The 25,009-nt window shown below is 36.6% G+C and overlaps 1 protein-coding gene across 10 annotated transcripts in view; it reads left to right on the top strand.

The window, feature by feature from the left end:
• Window positions 1-25,009, top strand: part of LOC147362809 (uncharacterized) — a 446,810-nt gene that overhangs the window by 328,739 nt on the left and 93,062 nt on the right. For all 10 annotated transcript variants that reach the window (XR_015136452.1, XR_015136449.1, XR_015136456.1 and 7 more), the window contains 2 exons: window positions 15,869-16,024; window positions 22,938-23,044. Coding sequence is in view for 3 of the 10 variants with exons in the window: in XM_086325700.1 (XP_086181826.1) it covers window positions 15,869-16,024; window positions 22,938-23,044 (263 nt within the window). In the remaining 7 variants the exon portion in view is untranslated. The remainder of the gene's footprint in view (window positions 1-15,868; window positions 16,025-22,937; window positions 23,045-25,009) is intronic.

Here is a 25,009-nt window from a genome sequence, read left to right as displayed (position 1 = left end):
CTGCGATTCATGGGGTCACAAAGAGTCGGACACTACTGAGTGACTGATCTGATCTGATCTCAATAAAACAACTTGGGCTAATGCCATGCCTGCTGAAATTTACCCCCATGGAACTGGCTTTATAAAGCAAAAAAGTACCAGGCACTAGAGTACCATGATCTTGTTTGCCAGAAAGTCAATCTTGTGCACAGTGTTTTCAGCTTCATTTATGAACAGAACATTCATCTTCAGAACAACTAAGAACACAATGCTTACCAGGCCTCTTTGTGGGAAAAAAGGCAAAAAATGGTATTTACAAAAATTAGAAAACGTACCAAAAGAATGAAAGTCTGTAAGTCTAATAGTTAATCTTATGAGTAAGACAAAGAACACAGGACAAATGAGTTTTAGGATCATATATTAGTCTAGCAAATATGTGTAAGAAATTACTTTTCATTCTTGAGTTTTCCTCTTTGGTCCTCATCTCTTCTCACTCACACTTTGAATAGCTTTGCAGTCTCATCTACTGATCTTATTTAAACCACCATCTACATGTTGATGATTCAGATCTAAATCTTCAATGCAACTGCCTCCTGGGATCAAGCTAAAGGAATAATATTCAAATTCAGGTTTTCCCTTTACAATGTAGCATGAGCTTCATAAGCTTGACATATCTGCACAGGCTCCTTATTCTCCCTATTCCTCAGTTTTACCCTCAAACCTGCTTTTTCAGCTCAATTTCCTGTTTTGGCTAATGGACCCAACACCTTCAATGTTAGACAACCTCAAAATCTGGCAATTTTGACTGTCCTCTAATTACCTATAACCTTTTAGGTATCTAACTTCTGATCCAGAGCCCATACTACATTTTAGTATTTTTTCTGTTGTAAATGATCACAGTTATCTCCCCAATACTAGCCCTCTCTCTAGTAGTCTTAGCCTCCATTTCTTTCCCCTGTAGATCACAGTAATCATTGTGTACAGTTAAGACTATGTTATTTCCTTCAGGTAAAATGGGCTAGTGGTTCCCTAATGTCAGCCCACGTAAGTTACTATCTCTATTCAGAGCACTCAAGGCTTTCTGTGACCTGGTCCTACTTCCTCTCCAGCCACACTGCTCTTCTCACTGGCCTCAACTAAACTGTCCGACTCACATTCTGTGCTGTGCCCAGGTGGTTCTCTCTACTGGGAATGGCTTTTCCACCTTCCCTGTCTAGTGAGTTCAAATTCAGGCATCATCTCTTCTAGGAATTATAGCAGGGATGAAGCCTAAGTGGCTCTTTTTCATGAACTGGTGAGCTAATATTCCCTGTGTAACATCTAGTTACTGTCATACAAAATCATGGGATAGGAGGGTTGCAGAGAACACTCAACAGGGAAAAATGTGATGTTCAGATGTCTAGAAATTAGAGAGCACATGTCACAGCCAGTGTCTACTATTGAATCCATTAGAGGGAGAGGCTGAAGGTAGACTATAAAGGGAAAAAATCAGGCAGGATGTTGGGAGAATTGTGCACAAGCAATAGTGCATCAGAAGCAGCTAAGAAATTGCAATATGGAGACTGGAAAAGGTCACAGAACACTGTGTGTCTCCCCCTGGGTGGGGTCTGAAAGGGGCACACTGCTGCTGGGCATGCCAGTTGCATCAGGGTTAGCCTGTTGGGAGGGAGGCAGAAGGTTCCAGGTGGTTGAAGAGGACATCCTTCAACTAGTTTATTAATAGCAAGCATGAACAGGAAAGCAGGACAAGAATTAATAAAAGAAAAACATTAGGAGCATATAAGAGATGTTACCTGGGATCTCCTGGAAGACACCTGAGCAGACGTTATGGGGAGATATGACATCAACAGCTTGTTGTTACTAAGTCCTGTCTGATTCTTTGTGACCCCATGGACTGCAGCACGCCAGGCATCTCTGTCCTTCACTATCTCCCAGAGTTTTCTCAAATTCATGTCCATTGAGTCCATTGAGTCGGTGATACCATTCAACCATCTCATTCCCTGCCATCTTTCTTCTCCTGCCCTCAGTCTTTCCCAGCATCAGATTTGATCTCCTTGCTGTCCAAGGGACTCTCAAGAGTCTTCTCCAGCACCACAGTTCAAAAGCATCAGTTCTTTGGCACTCAGTCTTCTTTATGGCCCAACCCTCACATCCATACATGACTACTGGAAAAACCATAGCTTTGACTATATGGAATATGTTGTGTTTAATATGACCACATTTTTTAATTTTTATTTTTTCTTGGAGTATAATTGCTTTATAATGTTGTGCTAGTTTCTTCTGTACAATGAAGTGAATCAGCTATATGTATAGATATGTACTCCTTCTCAGACCTCCCTCCCATCTACCCCCCACCCCCCAACATGACAACATTTACATCTACAAATTTCCAGGTATGGAAGTTCATCCTTTTATACATCCCCTTTCCCGGCAGAATGTATTTCTTTCTCTCCTGTGCCTCATCTTTCTCTGTCCTCTCTACAAGGTATAGAAGCAATACTTTATGTGTTGCTTCAATTATGTGTCTGTATGTCTGTCTCCTTGACTATACAGTTGGCGCTCCATATCTGTAGGTGTCACCTCTGGGGACTCAACCAACCACAGACTGAACATATCCCAAATAATTTCAGAAAGTTCCAGAAAAGCAAAACCTGAAATTGCCACAGGCAAATTTACATGACATTTACATTGCATTAAAGATTGTAAGTAATCTGATAATGATTTAAAATATATGGCACTACCATGTGTAAAATACATAGCTAGTGGGAACCTGCTATAAAGCACAGGAAGCTCATTGCAATGCTCTGTGATGACCTAGAGAGGTGGGAGGGGGATGGGGGAAGGGGGGCCCAAAAGGGAGGGGATATGTGTGTGCATATGGCTGATTGACTTCATCATGCAGCAGAAATGAACACAGCACTGTAAAGCAATTATATTCCAATAAAAATATAAGCAAAAAAATAATAATAAATTAAGTATATGGCAGATGTACATTAGTTGTAAGCAAGAACTATGCCATTTTATATAAGGGACTTGAGCATCTGAGAATTTAGTATCTGTCTGGCTCCTGGAGCCAATTCCCTGTAGATACTGAGGAAATACCATGCTGTAAGCCCTTTGAGGTCAGGTACCATGCTTGTTCCTGTTTTTATCCTCACTGGATACAGTGCCAGGAAAAGAGTAGAGGTTCATTAAATGCTAATTAACTGGAACTGAATTCCAGTTAATGTGATCCAGAGACCACAGAGAGGCCTGATGTCTGAAGTATCCTTTTCTGATGTGCAACTAAGAGGCAACTAGCAAGCTTATTCCTATACAAAGAAGAGACAACTATCAAAGCACTATTAATCAAAATGTGTTCTATTTCCTAGCAGGCTTTACTCATTAGGAAAATGAGGGAGGGGATTTATGCACAGGCATAAATCAAAGTTCTTAACACTGAAGAGAGTTGTGTATTGCTAGAATAAGACAAATGACCCCCAGTTTAAAAGAAACAACATTTAAAACTTTCTGTGCATAGAATCCTTTCCAAGAAGACTCAAGCTTTCTGTAACTATGGAAATGTTGAAACACGATTTAATATTGAAGGAGGGAGACTTATTTGCGCATGGAAGCACTGTGTCTTTTGTGTCTAATTCAGAAATTATTTAGACTTTCTTCTCCACCATGTTGTTGAAGTGTCCCTGAAGTTTATGCTCATCAATAATACATCTAGGAATTATGGAAATAGATAAAAATTGCTCTACTTTTATTGTTCATTTTGTATAATAAGTGGGTTCCCAGGTGACTCTAGTGGTAAAGAACCCACCTGCCAATGCAGGAGATGCAAGAGACATCAGTTCGATCCCTGTGTCAAGAAGATCGCCTGGAGAAGCGCATGGCAACTTTCTCCAATATTTTTACCTGGAGAATCCTATAGACAGAGAAGCCTGGTGGGCTACACTCCATGCAGTTGCAGAGTCGTACATGACTGAAGCAACTTAGCATGCATGCACGCACATGAATAATAAATATTATTTTTGTTGACTGAATCTTGATCATATTGCAGAGAGAAACTAGGGTGCCTAGCTATGAGAATCAGAATCAATCTGCCAATGCGTGAGGAAGCAGGTGTGAGTTTCCATTATCACTAGATACCATGGGTGTGTTGTCTAGAACTGTGAATACAGTCCTACCTTTTATTTGCGACTGTAGCTTAAAAGGTTACTGCTTAGAACATCCCTTACTTGAGATAGAGATGAGGATCACCCATAGAAAGGAAGAGAGAAACCCTGATATGGATTATATAATCTCCAACTGGACCTTAGTTTAGTACAGATAATTCTCAAAAATTTATTTATTGCTAGGTTAAAAATCCACTGAAATGTCTTCATATTTTTAATTATTCTTTGGAGGGTACTCATGATTTCCATACTAGTTCCATTCATGTGTGCTCATGAACTCCAGTCTAGTAACAGTATATATATATATATATATATAAAACTATTCTACCTACAATTTGCTCTTTATATACTTAACTCCTTTAATTCTTACAAAAGTCCTATTAAATACATATTGTTAACATTACGATTTTCCCATGAGGAACTAGAGCCTTAAGAAGCTTAAAGAATTTCTCCACAGGCATTCATGTGGATAAGTGGCATAGCTGGGTCCTGCACTCCAAATTCTCTAATTAACCACTAATTATGCTGTAACAACCTTCATAAAAATAGAATATGGCTTACAAAATTGCCACTAATTTAAATCATAATGAGGAATGATAAAGTCCTTTCCAGATGGATTTGCAAATTTCTGTACTAATTTCTGTAATTCAGAATTTCTACATAGGTTTCTGTCCCTGGGCTAGAGAAAGATATATTCCCTTCTTTCAAGAATCTCCAGATTCGTAGACTTAGAGAACCAACTTATGGTTACGAGGGGGAAAAGAGCGAGGGGAGGGAAGTTAGAATAGATAGAATAGATTGGAAGTTTAGAATCAATATGTACAGATTGCTATCTTTAAAATAGACAACCAACAAAAATCTCCTGTATAGCACAAGAACTCTGCTCAATGTTCTGTCATAATCTAAATGGGAAAAGAATGTGTACACATATAACTGAATTACTTTTCTGTACACCTAAAACTAATACAATAGTGCCAGTCAATTGTACACCAATATAAAATAAATATTAAAGAATCTCAGGGTCTATGAGGAAGAAATGTTTGTAAGTTTTCAGCCACGCAAGACCATGAAAGGTGCTACAATAGAAATGCATGACATGAGAGGCGCCCAGAAGGAGAGATTAGCTCTGACTGAGAATATCTACTGGTTTTGCTTGAGCATGGAAGAACAGTTGTTCTTAGATGGAGGAACAGACTTTGACTGGTAGACATAGAGATGCTAAATCTTACAGGCAAAAGGATAGCGTAAAGCAAAGTGTAAAAGCTGCAAGTGAACCATGTTTCAGCATAGGACACATTAAGTAAAGATTTGGGAATAGGGAAACAGCGAAATGGAAGATAAGGATAGGATCTTAATAGATACAAAAGAATGTGCTTGATGCAATTTCTTCATTCCACTCAGCATATCCTGAATTGGTTAACATAAGATTTGACTGCCATTATTAAGACAGACATTGATCAGAAGAAAGTCTATCTGGATTTAACAAGAACAACTTTATAATGTATATATAAAAGAGACTAAGTGTCTAGCATATTAAAGACAATAAATAAATATTTCTTAAATGACAATAATCAAATAATGGAGATCTAGAATTGGTGGTACATTTTCAAAATTGCTATTTGTTAATTGTATAGTGGGCTTGAATTAAATTTTAATGGGCTTGAATTGAAAGTGGTCCGAAGTGAGTGTTTTTTTCCATAGTAAAGTATGTTCTAATCATTACCACAGTAGTTCATATTTGGTAATGGCTGGTATTTCTGTTGGGTAGTCCATTAAATCATGAAGTGATTGATTTTCTTTTCTTTTTCTACTTTCAAGGGGATTATTTCTACCAAATATAATTGCCCTTTAGTGAACAGTGTTAGTTTGATGTACTGTGAACTTCCTTGGGGATGATCAACCTCTGTGAATAGTAACATTAATCTAGTACAGAAACATTAGTGGCTTGTAAGGATTAATTCTATTTTAAGAACCTTTTAGGAACCTTGAGTGTACACATGCTCTATAATAACTTGTTTCCAATTTATCAACTGTCACATCTTTAATTTCATTATTCACATTGTTTCTTCACAATTGTTGATTCAAAAATCTGCCATACATTCTTTACATAATATTTTTAACCATCCCTGTCTTGCTGAGGATGAAAAATGGATGACAGAAATGTCATTGGTGTTTAAACACGTGCATCAGAGCTAGATCTGGTCTAGAGCTTGCTTCCTCAGTTCAGTTCAGTCCTCAGTCATGTCTGACACTTTGTGACCCCATGGACTGCAGTATGTCAGGCCTCCCTGTCCATCACCAACTCCTGGAGTTTACTCAAACTCATGTCCATCGCGTCGTTGATGCCATCCAACCATCTCATCCTCTGTCATCCCCTTCTTCTCCCACCTTCAATCTTTCCCAGCATCAGGGTCTTTACCAGTGAGTCGGTTCTTCGCATCAGGTGGCCAAAGTATTGGAGTTTCAGCTTCAGCATCAGTCCTTCCAGTGAATATTCAGGACCGATTTCCTTTAAGATGGACTGATTGGATCTCCTTGCAGTCCAAAGGACTCTCAAGAGTCCAACACCATAGTTCAAAAGCATCAGTTCTTTGGTGCTCAGCTTTCTTTATAGTCCGACTCTCACATCTGTACATGACTACTGGAAAAAACATAGCTTTGGCTAGATGGACCTTTGTTGGTAAAGTAATGTCAGTGCTTTTTAATATGCTGTCTAGGTTGGTCATAACTTTTCTTCCAAGGAGCAAGTGTCTTTTAATTTCATGGCTGCAGTTACCATCTTCAGTGATTTTGGAGCCCCCCCAAAATAAAGCCTGTCACTGTTTCCACTGTTTCCCCCATCTATTTACCATGAAGTGATGGGACCGGATGGCATGATTTTAGGTTTTCCTTGATTAAGTTCCATTTCTTCTATGTTGCCAGCAGAAATTTAGTTTTAAATTTTCAATTCAATTTTCTAAAACAATGATCACCCCCCCCTTGGCATTCCGACAATCTGATCAGTGGTTGACCTGAAATCATTGTCAACTCACAAAGCAATTACACAGAGAGTATCTGCTAATTCAGTTTGAGTCAATTAATCCCTAGTGAAAAGAAGCCACAGCAGATGGAGGTGGAGGGTGTCCCTCCTATCCAGCTCTGTGGTTCCAAGTCATCAAGAAAAGGGTGCGCTTTCTTCCTGGCACTTACAATTGACCACACTAAGGCCATATCATTTTCCTGTTTAGCATGATGTATTATAGGATTCTCAGGGAAAATATTTGCATTGTGTAATGATCACAGGCAGGAAATGTTTTTCTTTATGGAGGGCTGTTCATCAGCAAACTTGGTATGCCTGTCTGTTTCTGGCAAGAGAATTAGAAACAAATAATAAAGGGGAAGCATAATCTAATATTATGCTCTGGATTAATTCTAATTGATCCTAGAGAATTTAGAACCTAACACTGGAAAGGTTAATATATCAAGTAAAGCTTCTTAAAAATAAATGACTTTTATATTGATGCTTTGATGGCTATGACATCTCTGGGCTTAATAGCCTTTTTATCCAGAAAGATCCCCAAATTGAATGTGGGGATGGAGCAGAGCTTTAACTCATTATCATGTGTTGCATCTCAGATCTTGGGGGCAATAGTCTTCTTTACAGGCACATCAGAGCAGCTCTAAGCACTTAATAGAATATAGATGTCATTTGGACCTAGGAAAGCCTATTTTATAACCACCTACTGGTAAGTGTTTTTTGGCTGAAGACCACCGTAGGCTAATATTAGCTTGGTAAATTAATGAACAATTTCAGTTCAGTTCAGTCGCTCAGTCGTGTCCGACTCTTTGTTATCCCATGAACTGCAGCATGCCAGGCCTCCCTGTCCATCACCAACTCCCAGAGTTCACTCAAATTCATTGAGTCCGTGATGCCATCCAATCTTCTCATCCCCTGTCGTCCCCTTCTCCTCCTGCCTTCAATCTATCCCAGCATCAGGGTCTTTTCAAATGAGTCAGTTCTTTGCATCAGGTGGCCAAAGTATTGGAGTTTCACCTTCAGCATCAGTCCTTCCAATGAATATTCAGGACTGATTTCCTCCAGGATGGACTGGTTGGATATCCTTGCAGTCCAAGGGACTCTCAAGAGTCTTCTCCAACACCACAGTTCAAAAACATCACTTCTTCGGTGCTCAGCTTTTTTCACAGTCCAACTCTCACATCCATACATGACTACTGGAAAAACCATAGCCTTGACTAGACGGACCTTTGTTGGCAAAGTAATATCTCTGCTTTTTAATATGCTGTCTAGGTTGGTCATAACTTTCCTTCCAAGGATTAAGCATCTTTGAATTTCATGGCTGCAACCACCATCTGCAGTGATTTTGGAGCCCCAAAAAATAAAGTCAGACACTGTTTCCACTGTTTCCCCATCTATTTGCCATGAAGTGATGGGACCGAATGCCATGATCTTCGTTTTCTGAATGTTGAGCTTTAAGCCAACTTTTTCACTCTTCTCTTTCACTTTCATCAAGAGGCTCTTTAGTTGTTCTTCACTTTCTACCGTAAGGTTGGTGTCATCTGCATATCTGAGGTTATTGATATTTCTTCCAGCAATCTTGATTCCAGATAATTTGAATACTCAAGTAAATCCTGTATTTGGAAGGCTACCACTTTGAAGGTAAGGGTCATCCACAATTTGAGAAGCTGAGGAGAATCAGCATTCCAATGTATCATGTACCTGATTTCAATCCTCCACTTTCACTAATACAGCTACTCAATAATGTTGTTTAAACATATTTCATGTGGACAGTGCTGTGAGAAACAAGTTTCAGGGATAGAATTCCTTTATTCTATCCCTGAAAGTTTAAGGCCATTATTTAATGAACTGTAATGATTAATGTTAGAGTGGGTAAAAATAAAAGTAATCAAGAATTTAAGCTCCATTGAAATAAGTATGATATCATCTCTCACTCAGCTCCCTGGTTAGCATAAGGCCAGGAGGACTTCAGATGCTTGCCCTGAATTTAAGACTAATGGCGATGCCAAAGTTGTGGGTCTGGGCTTTGCTGTTCAGTGACCCTATACTTCTCATAGTAATGTAGGAGGATTGTGGATTGCATGGGGATAATGATGCCCTGTTTTAGTTGATAAATGCTATCAGCTGAAGTGAAATACCCAATAATAAATTTGAAGTATAAATCTTTGGAGCAAGCCAGAAGAATGGTGTAACTCTGTACATTGCTAATTTTCCAAGTCTTACTTTTCACTGCTCTAGAAGGACATTTTGAAAGTTAACAGATATCATATAGAATCCTCTAAGTGATTCAATTTTTTAAAAAGGCAAATCTGTTAAAAAAAATACAACACCCATCTAATTAATATTCTGCTTTGTAACTTACATAATCCATATTCAATTGCTTAATGAGTTTTTGATTGTCACAATGTTCCTTGTGTGTACTTGAAGGTGAACTGAAAACAAAACTAGTAGAAACCTATAATGAATATCCAAATAGTATATAAAGGTCATTCAATAAATAATCAATATTCTCTCTATAATAATATATATACTATATTTGCTAGATATGTATATCTGTATATTAGTTATTGAAAGAATATCTTGAAGTCATATTCAAGAAATAGTATAACATGGGCTTTAACAATTGTATATTTATATAACTCCCAGAACCAGATTGAGAAAAAATAGTGCATTGATTATATATATACAGAATGTACACACAAAGTAATATAGTAGAGATTTCCCTTCAAATTCCTAATATATTAACATGTTCTCAAATAATATAACTCAGTTTTTCGATGAATTGCAAGCACAGTCATTTGTCATGACAAAGAAAATCAAGAATTCTCCAGTGGATAATTCATTATCTCACTGTATGTACCATTACCTAAGCATTTAACACAATGTATTATAATGATATATTTTCATGTTTTTCTCCCTTAATAGACCTTTTGGTCTTATCCATTCTATTTTTCTGGATTCAACTCCTTACTTTAGGGCTATAAATATATACATATATTTGATTAATTAATTTAATGGATATTAATAGCATATTTTACAGAATTTGGGCTTCCTTGATGGCTCAGACTTAAAGTAAAGGAAAGTAAAGACTTCCTGCAATGTAGGAGACCCAGATTCAGCCCCTGAGTTAGGAAGATCCCCTGGAGAAGGGAATGGCAACTTACTCCAGTATTCTTGCCTGGAGAAGTCCATGGACAGAGAAGTCTGGCAGGGTATAGTTCATGGGGTTGCAAAAACTTGGGCACAACTGAGCAACTTTCACTTTCACACTTTCACTTGCAGAATTTACCCTAATCGTTTGGTTATTATTTAAAAAATAGAACATAATATTTAATTATTTTTTATTAATGGCTAGACCAAAATGACAAAATTTGAGTAGAGGGCATTTAGTAATACCTCCAGAAAGAACAAAGTGGCTGGGTCAAAGAGGAAACAGTGCTCAGTTGTGGAAGTGTCTGCTGATGAAAGTAAAATTAGATTCTATGAAGACCAATATTGCATAGAAACCTGGAATATTAGATTCATGAATCAAAGTAAATTGGACATGGTCAAGTAGGAGATGGGAAAAGTGAACATCAACATTATAGGAATCAGTGAACTAAAATGGATGGAAATGGATGAATTTAATTCAAATGACCATTATATCAACTACTGCAGGCAAGAATCCCTTAGAAGAAATGGGGTAGCCCTCATAGTCAGAAAAGAGTCTGAAATGCAGTACTTGGGTGCAACCTCAAAAATGAAAGAATGATCTCAGTTTGTTTCCAACATAAACCATTCAACATCACAATAATCCAAGTCTATGCCCCAATCATTGATGGTGAAGAAGGAGCAATTGACTGGTTCTATGAAGATCTTCTATTATTAACACCCAAAATGATGTCTTTTCATCGTAAGGGATTGGAATGCAAAAGTAGGATGTGAAGAGATACCAGAATAACAGGCAAGTTTGTACTTGGAGTACAAAAGGAAGCAGAGCAAAGGTTAACAGTTTTGTCAAGAGAACACACTAGTCATCAAAAATAACTTTTCCCACCAGCACAAGAGACAACTCTAGACACTGACATCACCAGATGGTCAGTAGTAAATTCAAATTGATTTTGTGTTTCATAGTCAAAGATGGAGAAGCTCAATACAGTTAGCAAAACAAGACCTTGAGCTGACTGTGGATTAGATCATGAACTCCTCATTGCAAAATTCAGACTTTAATTGAAGAAAGTAGGGAAAACCACTAGGCCATTCAGGTATGACCTAAATCAAATTCCTTATGATTATACAGTGAAAGTGATGAATAGATTAAAATGATTAGTTCTGGTAGACAGAGTGCTTGAAGAACTATGGACAGAGGTTTGTAACATTGTAAAGGAGGTAGTGACCAAAACCATCCCAAATAAAAAAATAAAAATGCAAGATGGTGAAGTGGTTGTCTAAGGAGGCTTTACAAAAGCTGAGGAAAGAGAAGCAAAAGGCAAGGGAGAAAGGGAAAGATATACCCAACTGAATGCAGAAAGAGCAGGGAGGGATAAGAAAGCCTTCTTAAGTGAACAATGTAAAGAAATAGAGGAAAACAATAGAATGGGGAAAAGATGGGCACAGCAAAGGATAGAAATGGTAGGGACCTAACAGGAATAGAAAAGATTAGGAAGAGGTGACAAGAATACGGATGAGAACTACACAGAGAAGGTCTTAATGACCTGAATGACCACAGTGATGTGGTCACTCACCTAGAGTCAGATATCCTGGAGTGTGAAGTCAAGTGGACTTTAGGAAGCATTACTAGGAATAAAGCTAGTTGAGGTGATGGAAATTCAACTGAACTACTGAAAATCCTAAAAGATGATCCTGTTAAAGTGCTGCACTCAATATGTCAGCAAATTTGGAAAACTTAGCATTGGCCACAGGAATGGAAAAGGTCAGTTTTCTTTCCATTCCCTAAGAAGAGCAATACCAAAGAATGTTCAAACTACGGTACCATTGCCCTCATTTCACATGCTAGTAAGGTTATGCTCAAAATCCTTCAAGCTAGGCATCAGCAATATGTGAACCAAAAACTTCCACATGTACAAGCTGGATTTAGAAAAGGCAGGGGAACCAGAGATCAAACTGCCAACATTCATTGTATCATGGAGAAAGCAAGGAAGTTCCAAAAAAAAAAAAAAAACACCACATCTACTTGTGCTTCATTGATGGTATAGATCACAACAAACTGAAAAATTCTTAAGAGGTGGGAGTACGAGACCACCTCAGCTGTCTCCTGAGAAATCTATGTGTAGGTCAAGAAGCAATAGTCAGAACTGGACATGGAACAATGGACTGGTTCAAAATTAGGAAAAGAGTATGATAAAGCTGTGCATTGTCACCTTGCTTATTTAGCTTCTGTGCTGAGTACATCATGAAGAATGCTGGGCTGGATAAATCACAAGCTGGAATCGAGATTTCTGGGAGAAATAACCACCTCAGGTATGCAGATGATACCACTCAAATGGTAGAAAATGAAGAGGAAATAAAGAGTCAATGTGGGTGAAAGAGGAGAGTGAAGAAGCCGGTTTGAAATGCAACATTCAAAAAACTAAGATCATGGCATCTGGTCCCATCACTTCATGGGAAATAAAAGGGGAACAAGTGGAAGCAGTGATGCATTTATTTTCTTGGGCTCCAAAATCACTGTTGACAGTGACTACAACCATGAAATTAAAAGATGCTTGCTCCTTGGAAGAAAAGCTATGACCAACCTAGACGGCATATTACAAAGCAGAAACATCACTTTGCTGACAAAGGTCTGTATAGTCAAAGCTATGATTTTTCCAGTACTCATGTACAGATGTGAGAGTTGGACCATAAAGAAGGCTGAGAGCCAAAGAATTGATGCTTTTGAATTGTAGTGTTGGAGAAGACTCTTGAGAGTCCCTTGGACTTCAAGGAGAGCAAATCAGTCCATCCTAAAGGAAATGAGTCCTGAATATTCATTGGAAGGACTGATGCTGAAGCTGAAATTCCAAAACTTTGGCCACTTGATGTGAAGAGTTGACTCATTGGAAAAGACCCTGATGCTGGGAAAGACTGAAGGCAAAAGAGAAGGGAGAAGCAGAGGATAAGATGGTTGGACAGTATCATCGATTCAATGGACATGAATCTGAGCAAATTCCAGGAGATAGTGGAGAACAGGAGAAGGAAATGGCAACCCACTCCAGTATTCTTGCCTGGAGAATACCTGGGACAGAGAAGCCTAGTGGGCTTCCCTCTATGGGGTCACACAGAGTTGGACACGACTGAGGTGACATAGCAGCAGTGGAGGACGGAGGAGCCTAGTGTGCTGCAGCCCATGGGGTCACAAAGAGTCAGACTGACTTAGCAACTGAGCAACAACAGAAGACCATAATGACAAAATTTATGTTTTATCTACTATTTCCCAGCATCGAAATGAACAAACTATGAATTCCACCAAATATCTACTAGGGATTGATTTTTTAACATCTCATTCTAGGGGAAAAAAAGATGCAATCAAAATTCATATATTCTATAAACGTCACTCTGAGATGACAGTTTATTTTAAAAAAGTATGTCCAGATTTTGTTGTCTATCTCTACCCTATGAAGAACTAAGAATTGCATATGTGGACAAGAACAACTTTGGGGAAAATAATGACTTTCTATGAGTACAACATTGTGATCGGATGCCTCCTTAACTCGCCAGGAAAGGAAGTCTGCTTTTTTCATTTGCATAAATGACTGTTAGGCTTGCCATCTGGTCCTTTTATTGGTCGAAGACACACAGATATCTACATTACAGCATAGGATATTGAATTGACCTTGTTTTGATGGTTACTGAGTTTCTAGATATATTCTAGAATAATTATTTAGTTTTCCAATTTTAAATGTGGTTTTATTATATATTGCTCAAATCATCTTGAAACTATCGTGTCCTTACAGTTCTCACATCTGTTTGTGTGACAAGATGTATGCATTTACAATGATGTCTAGGTTTTTTTTCATGAATGTCTAGTCATAAAATTTTGAGACTTCTTATAATGGAAGAAATACACAGTGAGTCTTGAAACATGAGTACAATTTCAGTGAACACATATCTGCTCAGGGTGCTAGGTGAGATTTGATTCACTGGATCCTGTCATACTCATGACAGAATAGAATCATCTGGATGACTTTAGTGAAGATATAATATAGAAATTAGAAATATAATAGAGGTAATATAAACATTTATGGACTGGAATAAATACCCTTCAAAATTAGCTGTTCTCATCTTCTTTTGAGAACTTTCTCAACCTATGATAATTAATATAGATGCTTAAAAGAAAGAAAAAGTGAAGTCACTCAGTCACTTCCAATTCTTTGTGATCCCATGGACTGTAGCCTACCAGGCTCCTCCATCCATGGGATTCTCCAGGCAAGAATACTGGAGTGGGTTGTCATTTCCTTCTCTGGGGGATCTTTCCAACCCAGGGATCGAACCCAGGTCTCCCACATTTCAGGCAGATGCTTTACCCTCTGAGCCACCAGAAAAGCCATAGATACTTAAAAGTATGGTCAAAAAGGAACTCATTATTACAGGTAAAGTAAATTAAATTATAATTTCATTCTTCTTCTATATTACTTTTAATAGTTCCTTTTATATTTGCTATCTAAGACTTTGTCATGCTAATAAAGGTCATTTTTGACCCTGATTGACAAATCAATTGTCTACCATATATCTCTAATATAATTCATTAAAGATTATTTATTAAAGAAGATGGAATTTATAAATATGGTATTTGCTTAACTTGGATTTGTGATGATCTTTGTGAGGAGGTGACTTTTCCTTTATTGGAAACTGGAATATCTCGTTTTGCCAGTAAAGGATGAGTAAATATAAGGGCAGTGAGTATATTTAATGTAAGGACAATGAGTACCTTGTTCCCTAGGCATATCTAATGGTACAACTGTTTTTGTTTGTTTGTTTGTTTTTTACTGTGAATACAGATATTTTCATGTCCTGTATACTGCATAATCGGCTCTAATCTCAGGGAGAAAAGACAGTGGCAATGCTTACAAACCCCTTAAAACTCCAGCCATAGGCTATGAAAGAAGAAAAATAAAATTAGACAGGTTCAGTTCAGTTCAGTCACTCAGTCGTGTCCGACTCTTTGAGACCTTATGAACCTCAGCACGCCAGGCCTCCCTATCCATCACCAACTCCCAGAGTCCACTCAACCCATGTCCATTGAGTCAGTGATGCCTCAATGGTAGTCATCAGTTTTAATCCATATGATAATGCCCATCTCCAGTATGAATATAAACAAATTAGGGGTACCTAGGGACTTCCCTGGTGGCTCAGAGGTAAAGCGTCTGCCTACAATGTGGGAGACCTGGGTTCGATTCCTGGGTCAGGAAGATCTCCTGGAGAAGGACATGGCAACCCACTCCAGTACTCTTGCCTGGAAAATCCCATGGACAGAGGAGCCTGGTAGGCTACAGTCCATGGGGTTGCAGAGTCGGACGTAACTGAGTGATTTCACTTCTTCACCACATGATTAAAAATTTCTGGTCTACTTACAAAAGTCTTAAAAAATGTTCACCTAAACTTTCAGAGACAACTCACCTTTAATTAAAGTTAAGTTTATTTAGGAATTTCCTTCTGATATGGATCAGAGGTACTGTAGGAAGTTGTCATATGCTATATTATTACCAACTGTTCATTGCCACATTTGTCATTACAGGGCCCCTCCCTGCAGGAAGAATGTACACTCCCATCCTGTAGTTCAGCTTGGCCCTGTAACTCTGGCCAATGGAGTGCCACCAGAAGTGAAAAAAGCTGCACCTGAGAAGTTTAAAGAGTCACACATTTATTCCACGACTGCTTCTCTCCTTGTAAGGTAAGAATGCTTGTTGCAAGTGCAGGCAAGCTGCTACATCAGCCTGAATCCCAGCCAACGAAGGTAAGAAATAAACCTTTATCCTCATAAGCCAGTGAGATTAGAAGTTGTTTGTTAACATGGCATAGCCTAGCACATGGTGACTAATACAGATTCAACAGCAGTCATTCACACACAGGTCTCCCTTCTTCCATCATTTTGTGTCTATATCCTCTATCATCATTTGTAAAACTATATATATATATATATATATATATCACTCTTTGTCTTTTCTCCCCCTTATTTTAGTCTTCCTTTAAATTTCTGATTTTCTGCTCATTTGTGTTCTCAACCCACTTTTTAAAAAGATTGCCAGAAATCTGTTCTTATCCAGAGTTCAGAAAAAACAGTCCCTTTTCCCAATTGACTCACCCAGAGTGGGGCTTCTATCCAACATATAATATTTTTGAAAATATTTGTGAGAAATTTTTGACAATGAGCAATTTGAAAACTCTTGCTTGTGAACCTGCTTTGGTCTCTTAGCGTTGTCATAGCGCAGAAGAGAAGTAGGACGCATGTTAAGATTTATATAGCTGACAGAGATTTCTATGTACTGTCTGCACTACATTTATATTTTCAGCTTAAATCATTGAGTGATTATTTTCTGAAAGAATTTTGTCTTTCTTGGGGGAGGTTGAAAATCATGTCTGCTCGATGATTTATTAAGTGAATAAGTAAGTGAAAATGAACAGACTGGTTCTGATTTTTACCATAGGCAGCAAATTATGAATAATGATTCTTCCATGCTTGAACTCCTTTGCAGTGATTCTGCAAATAATTCTAGTTTTCTCAGGTTGTTTCGGCCAAATGGATTTGCATAGGCAGGAAAGGCTGAAAGACAGTGGTTAGGCTTGGAGCACTATGTAGGGGGGCACGCTGGAATTTTATTAGAAATATGGGCTTACGTGCCATCAGGCGCCCTCCGTTCATCATTGCCGTGTGTTTACAGGCCTGTGAGTGAAGGGAAGACTAGAAAACATTCAGGACTGTGTAGCAAATTAAAAAAAAAAAATATGGGTTCAAAGGACTTTTAAAATGCATCTTGAACATCAAAGGGCTTATAATTAAGCTGAAGAAGTTTGAGAAATCATGGAATCTAACACGCTCTACCTTTGTAAGCACTGTGGACTAGCATTCCTTGAGAGTAAAACAGTATATTCCTTTTTTCCAAGGTAGCATTTTTAATATATTAGACTTAACCACATGTCATTTCCTTTTCATTGCGTCAAAAGCAGTTGGAATTTGACAACTTCATATTTTCAAGCAGTAACTTAAAATTTGCTGTCCAACTAGTCTATGAGAGAATGCCCATTTCTGAATATGTACCCCAAGTTGATGTGCAGAATGTGCCTTCATAGATTTATAGTTATAACTCAATTTTTGTTATAGCATACATATTTTACTCCTAAACATCAGAAGAAATAATACTTTATCTGTTGGTATGACATCATATCAAAGGAGCTTAATATTGAACACATTGCTTGCTTGCTTAATTTTGTTTTGTGGTGTTGATAGTTATGATAAGTTGAATTTTGGTTTTGCTTTAATAGGTTAGAGTATATGCCTCTCCTCTGACATACACTGTGCATCCATATTACACATGTTCCATAGTTTCCTTTTGCAAATATCTCTATGATTTATTTTTATTATTCCATTTTTCTTTCCCAAGGTACTAATTTAAGATGGTATTGCAATTAGTTTATCTATTATCTTTAATTGTGTTTGAATTGAAGTGATATTGTCTTTATCTTCATAAATCAATGCATGGACAATATTATTTGGTTTGCTATCATTTGAATTTACTGCATTATTAGTGAGATCTAACACTTAGGGGTAAATTATCTGTTAATATTTTGTGGTCATTTATTCTATTGTGATCTTTCATTTTTCCCTGTGTCTGAATAATTTTGGCATAAATGAATGCAAGATGTTTCATAAATGTGAGAAGGGGTGGTGAGAAGGGAAGTTGTGCACAAGGAGAAGCAAAGGTGACCTGGAGATAACGCGCCTAGAAAGGAACCTGTAGTCTAAACGTAATGTGAAATCTCAAAGATGCAGAGTGTGCAGATAAAGTCTGGAGATGTGTCTGGTCTCTTCTTGTCTATTAAACTCACATTGTCTGACCCCACCACTCCCTAAATTTGTATCTTTGAAAGAAGAAGGCTATGATGGAAAAGAAAATGAGAGTTTCATTGTGCTCTGTGACTCTCCCCTGAAAGATCCCCAAATGAGAAGAGATGTACAATTACCTAAAAGAAACGGGTTATAACTAGATATCTGAGGATGGCAAAATGCCCAAGATGGTAATGATTGGAGAGCAACTTCCCCACCACATGGTGAGGGCAGATGGGGTCTCCATGGGTGCTCCTCTAATTTAGAATGATGTTCTCAAATTGAAAGAGGCAAGAGGCTGCAGTGTGGTCAGGAGTGTGTGATGGCAAGATGTGTGGTCTGGAGGTATTTAGCAGGGGCACAAAAAGGGATCTGTCTTGAACTGGGAAAAAGCAAAAATAGTGAAGGAGAAAGGGGTAGCAACTTCCCCTGGCAGGGTTTCTGGTTTTATCTGAGTTTTTCAGAATCCTATTTGGGGAAACCTGTGGAGACACAAAAGGGGAAACACTGAGGTTCTTGTCTTCCTAGAATATTCTTGATATTTTAAGCTGTTTGTATATATAATGTATACCAATATACATTTATATATAATAATATTATATTATATATATTACATATATATATATAAATTGTAGGTAGTCAAAATACAAAGAACAATTATTTTCTGGTATTTAAAACTGTATATAGAAGTCTCAGAATATTCTTCTTTGATGTTTTAGTTTCTCATCTGGGAGATTTAGGGGTTCTTTCATTTTAAAATAGTTAAACATAAAACCTTAGTTTTCTCTTTTCTTACTAATTTAAACTTTCATGACGAAATATATTACACATATAGGGAGTTTATAAAATACATATGTAACATATCAAGAATAATATGATTACTCAGGTAGTCAAATCTCTGTTTAATAAAACGAGTATCACCATACTTAAGGGGTGGTCAGAGTGGCTCTGATTACATACCATTCTTTCTCCCAGGATAACCAGTCTTCTGGATTCATCACCCTCATGCTTTTGTTAAAGATAGTCTATCATTTACTCATTCACACTTCAAAAACATGTGGTAGGACTGCTTTTTTGAGTTGCCTCTTTGCTGCAAAATTATGCTTCAATTATTCACCCATGTAGTTACAAGTCACTGTGCAATTGTGGTGTGGTTCACATTTTTACCACTCTAAGAATACACTAGAATATATTTGTACATGTTATGATTGATAGACATTTGGGTTTATCCAATTCTTGCCTTTATTAAAAATGCTGCTGTGAATATTCTTATACAAGTCTCACATTGAACACAGCCAAGAGCTTCTGTGGAGTGTATATCTAGAAGTGGAATGGTTGAGTAAGCAAGCTGTCAGCATCACTCAATAATGTTAAATCATTTTCCAAACAGTTGGGCCAATGGATGATTGCATGGTAATAAGTGAATGAGTTTGTTTTGCTTCAGAATGTCTGCAGCATCTGGTACCATTGGACTTTTTGGTGTTTGCCAGTCAGATGGGCATGCAGTGGTATTCATTTATTTTTTTACCACATGCCATGATATAATTTAAGTATTTTTCATTGTCAGTGAGGTATAGATTTTTTCACATGCTCATAAATCATTCCTCTTTTCTCTCCCCTTCACGTCTTTTACCTATGTTTCTGCTTTTTTTTTTTTTTTTGCATTGCTTTGAGGGAGTCTATTTAATACAATAGTTTATTTATATTATGAGGTACAAATATCTTTCCCAGTATAGAACTTGGCATTTACTCACTGTGTGAGATACAGATTTTCATAAATTTCTGATATGTTCTTTTAATATTCACACTTTTTTTTGTTGCTTAAGAGAGTCTTTCCTATTAGGAGGTCATGACTTTTGTTTCTGTCATTTCCTAAATATAACAATACTGGTTTTTACATTTGTTTTTAATCTACTTAAAATTATTTTTGTCAGGTATGAGGGATGGATAAAAATTATTTTGCATAGATAACCAATTACTTAAGCACAATTACATTGTCCTTTCTCCACTGATCCGGAGGGTCAGCTCAATTGTAAATCATGTTTGCAAATGTCCATGAATCTTACTAACTATGGTTGTTAACACGTTTTGTTATCTGTTTGGGAAAGTCATCTCATCTTGTTTCTTTTAAGAGTGACCTCCTGTTTTTTTTCATCATTTGTGTTTTCATATACATTTTAGAATCACTTTGTCATTTCCATGGATAATTCTGTAGGGATTTGGTTGGGAATTTCACTGAAATTCAAAGTAAATATGAGAAAGGTTCAAGAGGAAGGGGTCATACATATACCTATGATTGATTCATGTTGATGTGTGGCAGAAAGCAACACAATGTTGTTAAGTGATTATCCTCCAATTAAAAATAGATATATTTTTAAAAATTTTAAAATAGTAAATATGGGGACAATGTACATCTTCATAATATTCAGTCTTCTTGTCCTATAACAAAGTGTATCTCTTTATTTAGGTCTTCAGTATCTTTAGAAGAGTTTGCAATTTTTTTTTCCTGAAAGAATTGATATACCTTCTGTTAGCATCTTTTCTAAGAATGTTGTATTGTCTTGCCATTGTGAATAGTGGTCTTCCCCCATTTAGCCTCGATTTCTTCCCCTAGAAGTTTAACTCCATTATTCTTTACATCTGAAAGTAACCATTATTTTTGACATAGATATTTCTGACTGTTTTGAACTTTATAATTGTATTCAGGCTATATAATATTTTGTGTCTGGCGTCTTCTGGACAATAGTGTATTACTGATGGTGAGTTAATATTAAGTGATGCATAATGTTCAAGTGATATTACAGTCTTGTATATTCATCTGTATTGATGAACATTTGACTTATTTACCACTTCTCTCTGTTAGGGAGAATTGCTTCTATAAACATACCTATACATGATTTCAGGTGCACATATGTATGAATTCCCATTGGGTGTGTACTTATAAATGAAAGTGTGGTACCACACACTAGGCATTTGCTCAGCTCTTGTAGATAATGTTAGATTTTCAAAGTGGTTAAATAATTTACCATAGTAAAGTACCAGAGCATTCAGGAACTATCTACACTACTTACTTACTTAAAAGCAAAAATTAAAACTGTCCTAAAAAGGTATATTGATAAAAATAAATAAATAAAGCAAGTAAAATGTGTATAGTTGGTGTGTTTTCAGGAAAGCTGGTGTCAATTCAATTCTGAGTGTCTCTTGCCTGAGACACATTCTGGTCAATGTAATTTTACATCCTAAATACAGTGATATTCCTAAATTATCAAGTATTGCCTACAAGTTTACCCTGAAACCATTACATCAAAATTGGTGAGCATTGTCCAATTTGTAGTACAAGTGAACATCATTTAAAAAAAAAAAAAAAAGATCTAGGTAATTGAAATAATTACCCGTCATCATTTGTTATAGCCTGTGATGGGAACTAGTGCTCCAACTTAGCAGAAACATGAACTTTTATAAATATTGAATGATAATTAATCAAAATGAAATACTTTGCTCCAAGACATAAACTTTAGTTCTTTAGAAAATTAATTGAATTGAAAGTAGTATTTTTGTAGGTTTGGGTAGCTATTCATTAATACCGGGGGACATTTACAATTGTACAACTTTTAGAACATTTAATAGAAACTCAGACTCATGTAGCTGGGACAGAGATCGTCTGCGTCAGTTCTCTCCTTTACTCCTTTAAAGAGAGAGAGAGAGAGAGAGAGCGCGAATGACCTACCAAAACTGTTATATTGTTTGTCGCAGAGCACTTAGAATTCATTTTTGTTTTTCACTGCAGTTTAGAATTTGGAGCCAAGACATTTAGATTGGGGTTCTGAATGCACCTCTCACAGGCTGTGTGAGAAACAGTCTGGTTGTTTCACTTTTACTTTTCTAAGTATTAGTTTCCTTCAGGATAAAATGAAGTTAAGGATGATGATATAATAATAATTCTCTGAGTATTTTATTATGCTCCTTAAGGTTTCAGTGGCGTTATGTCCTAGAGAGAAAGTCTAAAACGTAAAGCAGAAGTGTTCACATTGTTCTTAATTTTGTTGAATATTATTGACTATCATTTACCTCTGGTTTCCTAAATGGATAAATTAAAAACCAAGCCATTAACAGTCTTATAGAATTGTTGAAATTTATTTTACACATACTCAGGTTTGGATAGACTGTACACTTTTCATCAATCTCTGTGATTATTTGTTCATTCATTCATTCATTCATTCATTTTTTGTCCTGCTGCTTTTTGGGTGCTTCAATTTGGTTTAGTAGGCTTTATAGTACAGACAGTAGGGGAAAGTTTCTCTGCAGCCTTAGACAGTCTTGACCGTTTTTCTTTATTATAGCTACTTTTTCTTTCAATGACTCCTGCACTAATACTTCCTCCTTGTTTTCCTTCTACTTCTTTGAACAGTCCTTTGTAGTCATTCCTTCTGTGCCTTAAAAGAATAATGAGTTCCAAGTTTAGCACGCTTATCTTTCTATTCCACATATTCTTCCTGGATAACTTCATTTAATTTCCATGGCCCCAAGTTTATTGTGTGCCTATGTTGCATGTGTATACGCCAATGAGCCTCAAATTTGTGTCTTTAGCTCAGACCATGTTCTTGAATTTCAGACTTATAAAGTTAACTATCTACAGGTATTTCTCCAAGAATGTCTAAGAGTCACATTGCGTTCAAATATCCAAAGATAAAGGTATGGTCCCATACTGCCTCTAATTAATTTCCATAATCTTTTTCTCAACTCTCAATTTCTATCAATCTAGTGTACCTGCCTCCCTGAGTCAAGAAGATTCCCTGGAGTTGGAAATGGCAACTGGCTCCAGCTTCAGTATTCTAGCCTGGAAATCCCATGGAAAGAGGAGCTTGGCAGGTGGGTACAATTCCATGGGGTCCCAAAGGGTCAAATACAACAGCATTAGTAAAAGCACAAGAAATCTGAAAGTTATCTGAAACATCTTCCTTTCAGAACGTCCTCATTTCTAATTGTGAAACACGTCTCATTCAGTTTTTCTTTTTCTGAAATAATAATAACTATTCCATCCATCCTCTTCTCTGCATCTCTACCTTCTCTGTTTTGGCTATGGTTTCCATTGTCTCTCTCTCTCTCTCTAATTTTCAATAGTCTCTTAGCTCAGGTGCTTATGATTCAGGTAACTCCTTCATAAAATTCACACTTCCTTCAGGTTCTAAACTGCATATATGGCATGTGACTTCTCTGCTCAAAACTGTTCAGTGACTCACTGTTTATAACATACAGATTAAAGACCAAATTTCCTAGAAAGCAATCAAAGATCTTCATGATCTGACCTCTAAGAATCTTTTCAATCTCATCTTTCTCCAATTCCCTACATTTTATGTTTAAATTCCAACTGAAAATGCCTTTAATCAATGTTCTCCCTATTTAGAATGACTTATATGTAGTTACTGTAATGTGTTCAAGACTAAATTCAAATGTTACTCATTGTAACTGCTTCAGTCCATATCTCTGATAGCTTGTCATATTAATGAAATTAGTTTATATATATATATATATATAAACTTTTATCATTCTCTCTCTCTCTATATATATATATAAAATATACTTCCATCATTAGGCTATAATATTCCATGTTGACCTACAAGATAGAATAGTCATCCGCTCTTGGGAATTCACTTGATAATATTAAGTTAAAATGCAAAGTGATAGAAGATTCCCTTTGGTGTATATTGCATGAATGGTTCTAAGCTAATTAATAAATATCTAAATTTGCATAAATTGGTATTTTTGTTAAGATTAGAGCATGATCAACTTTCATTGTTTGTGAAACAGAATTAAGTGAAAATCAGTTAGTATTTGGTAGGAATCCTTGGCTAAACTCCTTTCCAATAAATAGGAATTTTTAAAATTTGATAGTGCATTGAAAGTTCTTTTCTGAAAACATATATTTAAGTGTTGCTTGTACATTTTTCCTGTGATATCTTCTCAGGAAAACTTCTGGTCACTAGTGTGATCACAAGAAAGTTGTTGTTAAGGTTGGGTCTGCTAATGAACTCTGTAAACATATTCAGCATCTGGCAGACATTCCAAGGTGAAAGCCAAGCAGATGGCTAATTTAATATAATCTAAGTGACTTTGGATCAGATAAAGCAATTGAATTAACAGCACTTTAACTCCACATACATCAGTTCCCAGCCATTCCTACCATTTCATTCCAATAGGCACTTCTTCAGGATGAAAATCAATGCTAATTGAAAGCTCATATGGTGATGTTTATGTCTGTAAAATATGTGGCTAAATAGCATATTAAAAACATGTGGGCATGAATATTAGGATTGGGAAATGGATTTGATATAGAATAAATCACAATGCCCTTAGAGTTGCTTTATGGATTTCAAATCACAAACTGTATTTTATCCATTTTTGCCTGCTATATTAATCTCAATTTCATTCAGTCTTTCTATTAGATCCACAGGGATTTATGGTTGTTGAATAGTAACTTTCAACTTGCTATCTTGTGGGGTTTGGGGTAGGACTATGTGTGTGTGAAAGAGTGAAACAGAGACAGAGATGGATTTTATTTTGTTATTCATAGTCTTTCTATTGTTATTAATATTAATAATACATTAGTTGGCCAAGTGTATTTTAACCTTATTTTCTAAAGAGAGATTCATGTGCAGCAAGAAGCTACAAATGATTTGTCTCATGTCAATTAGCCAATAGTTAGCAAAATAATCCCAGAATTGGTGACTTTTGATTATAGTAGAAAAAATATATATATAGTTAGAAAGATCAGGGTTCAAATGTTGACTCTGTCACTAGCCAACTGTGTAACACTATAGAATTATTTTAATTTTT

The sequence above is a fragment of the Bos grunniens genome, chromosome 11 (assembly GCF_055505025.1).
Source record: "Bos grunniens cultivar Pamir isolate PY7600 chromosome 11, Bosgru_T2T1.0, whole genome shotgun sequence".
Classification (NCBI taxonomy): Eukaryota; Metazoa; Chordata; class Mammalia; order Artiodactyla; family Bovidae; genus Bos; species Bos grunniens.
This window is presented reverse-complemented; position numbering and strand designations above follow the sequence as displayed.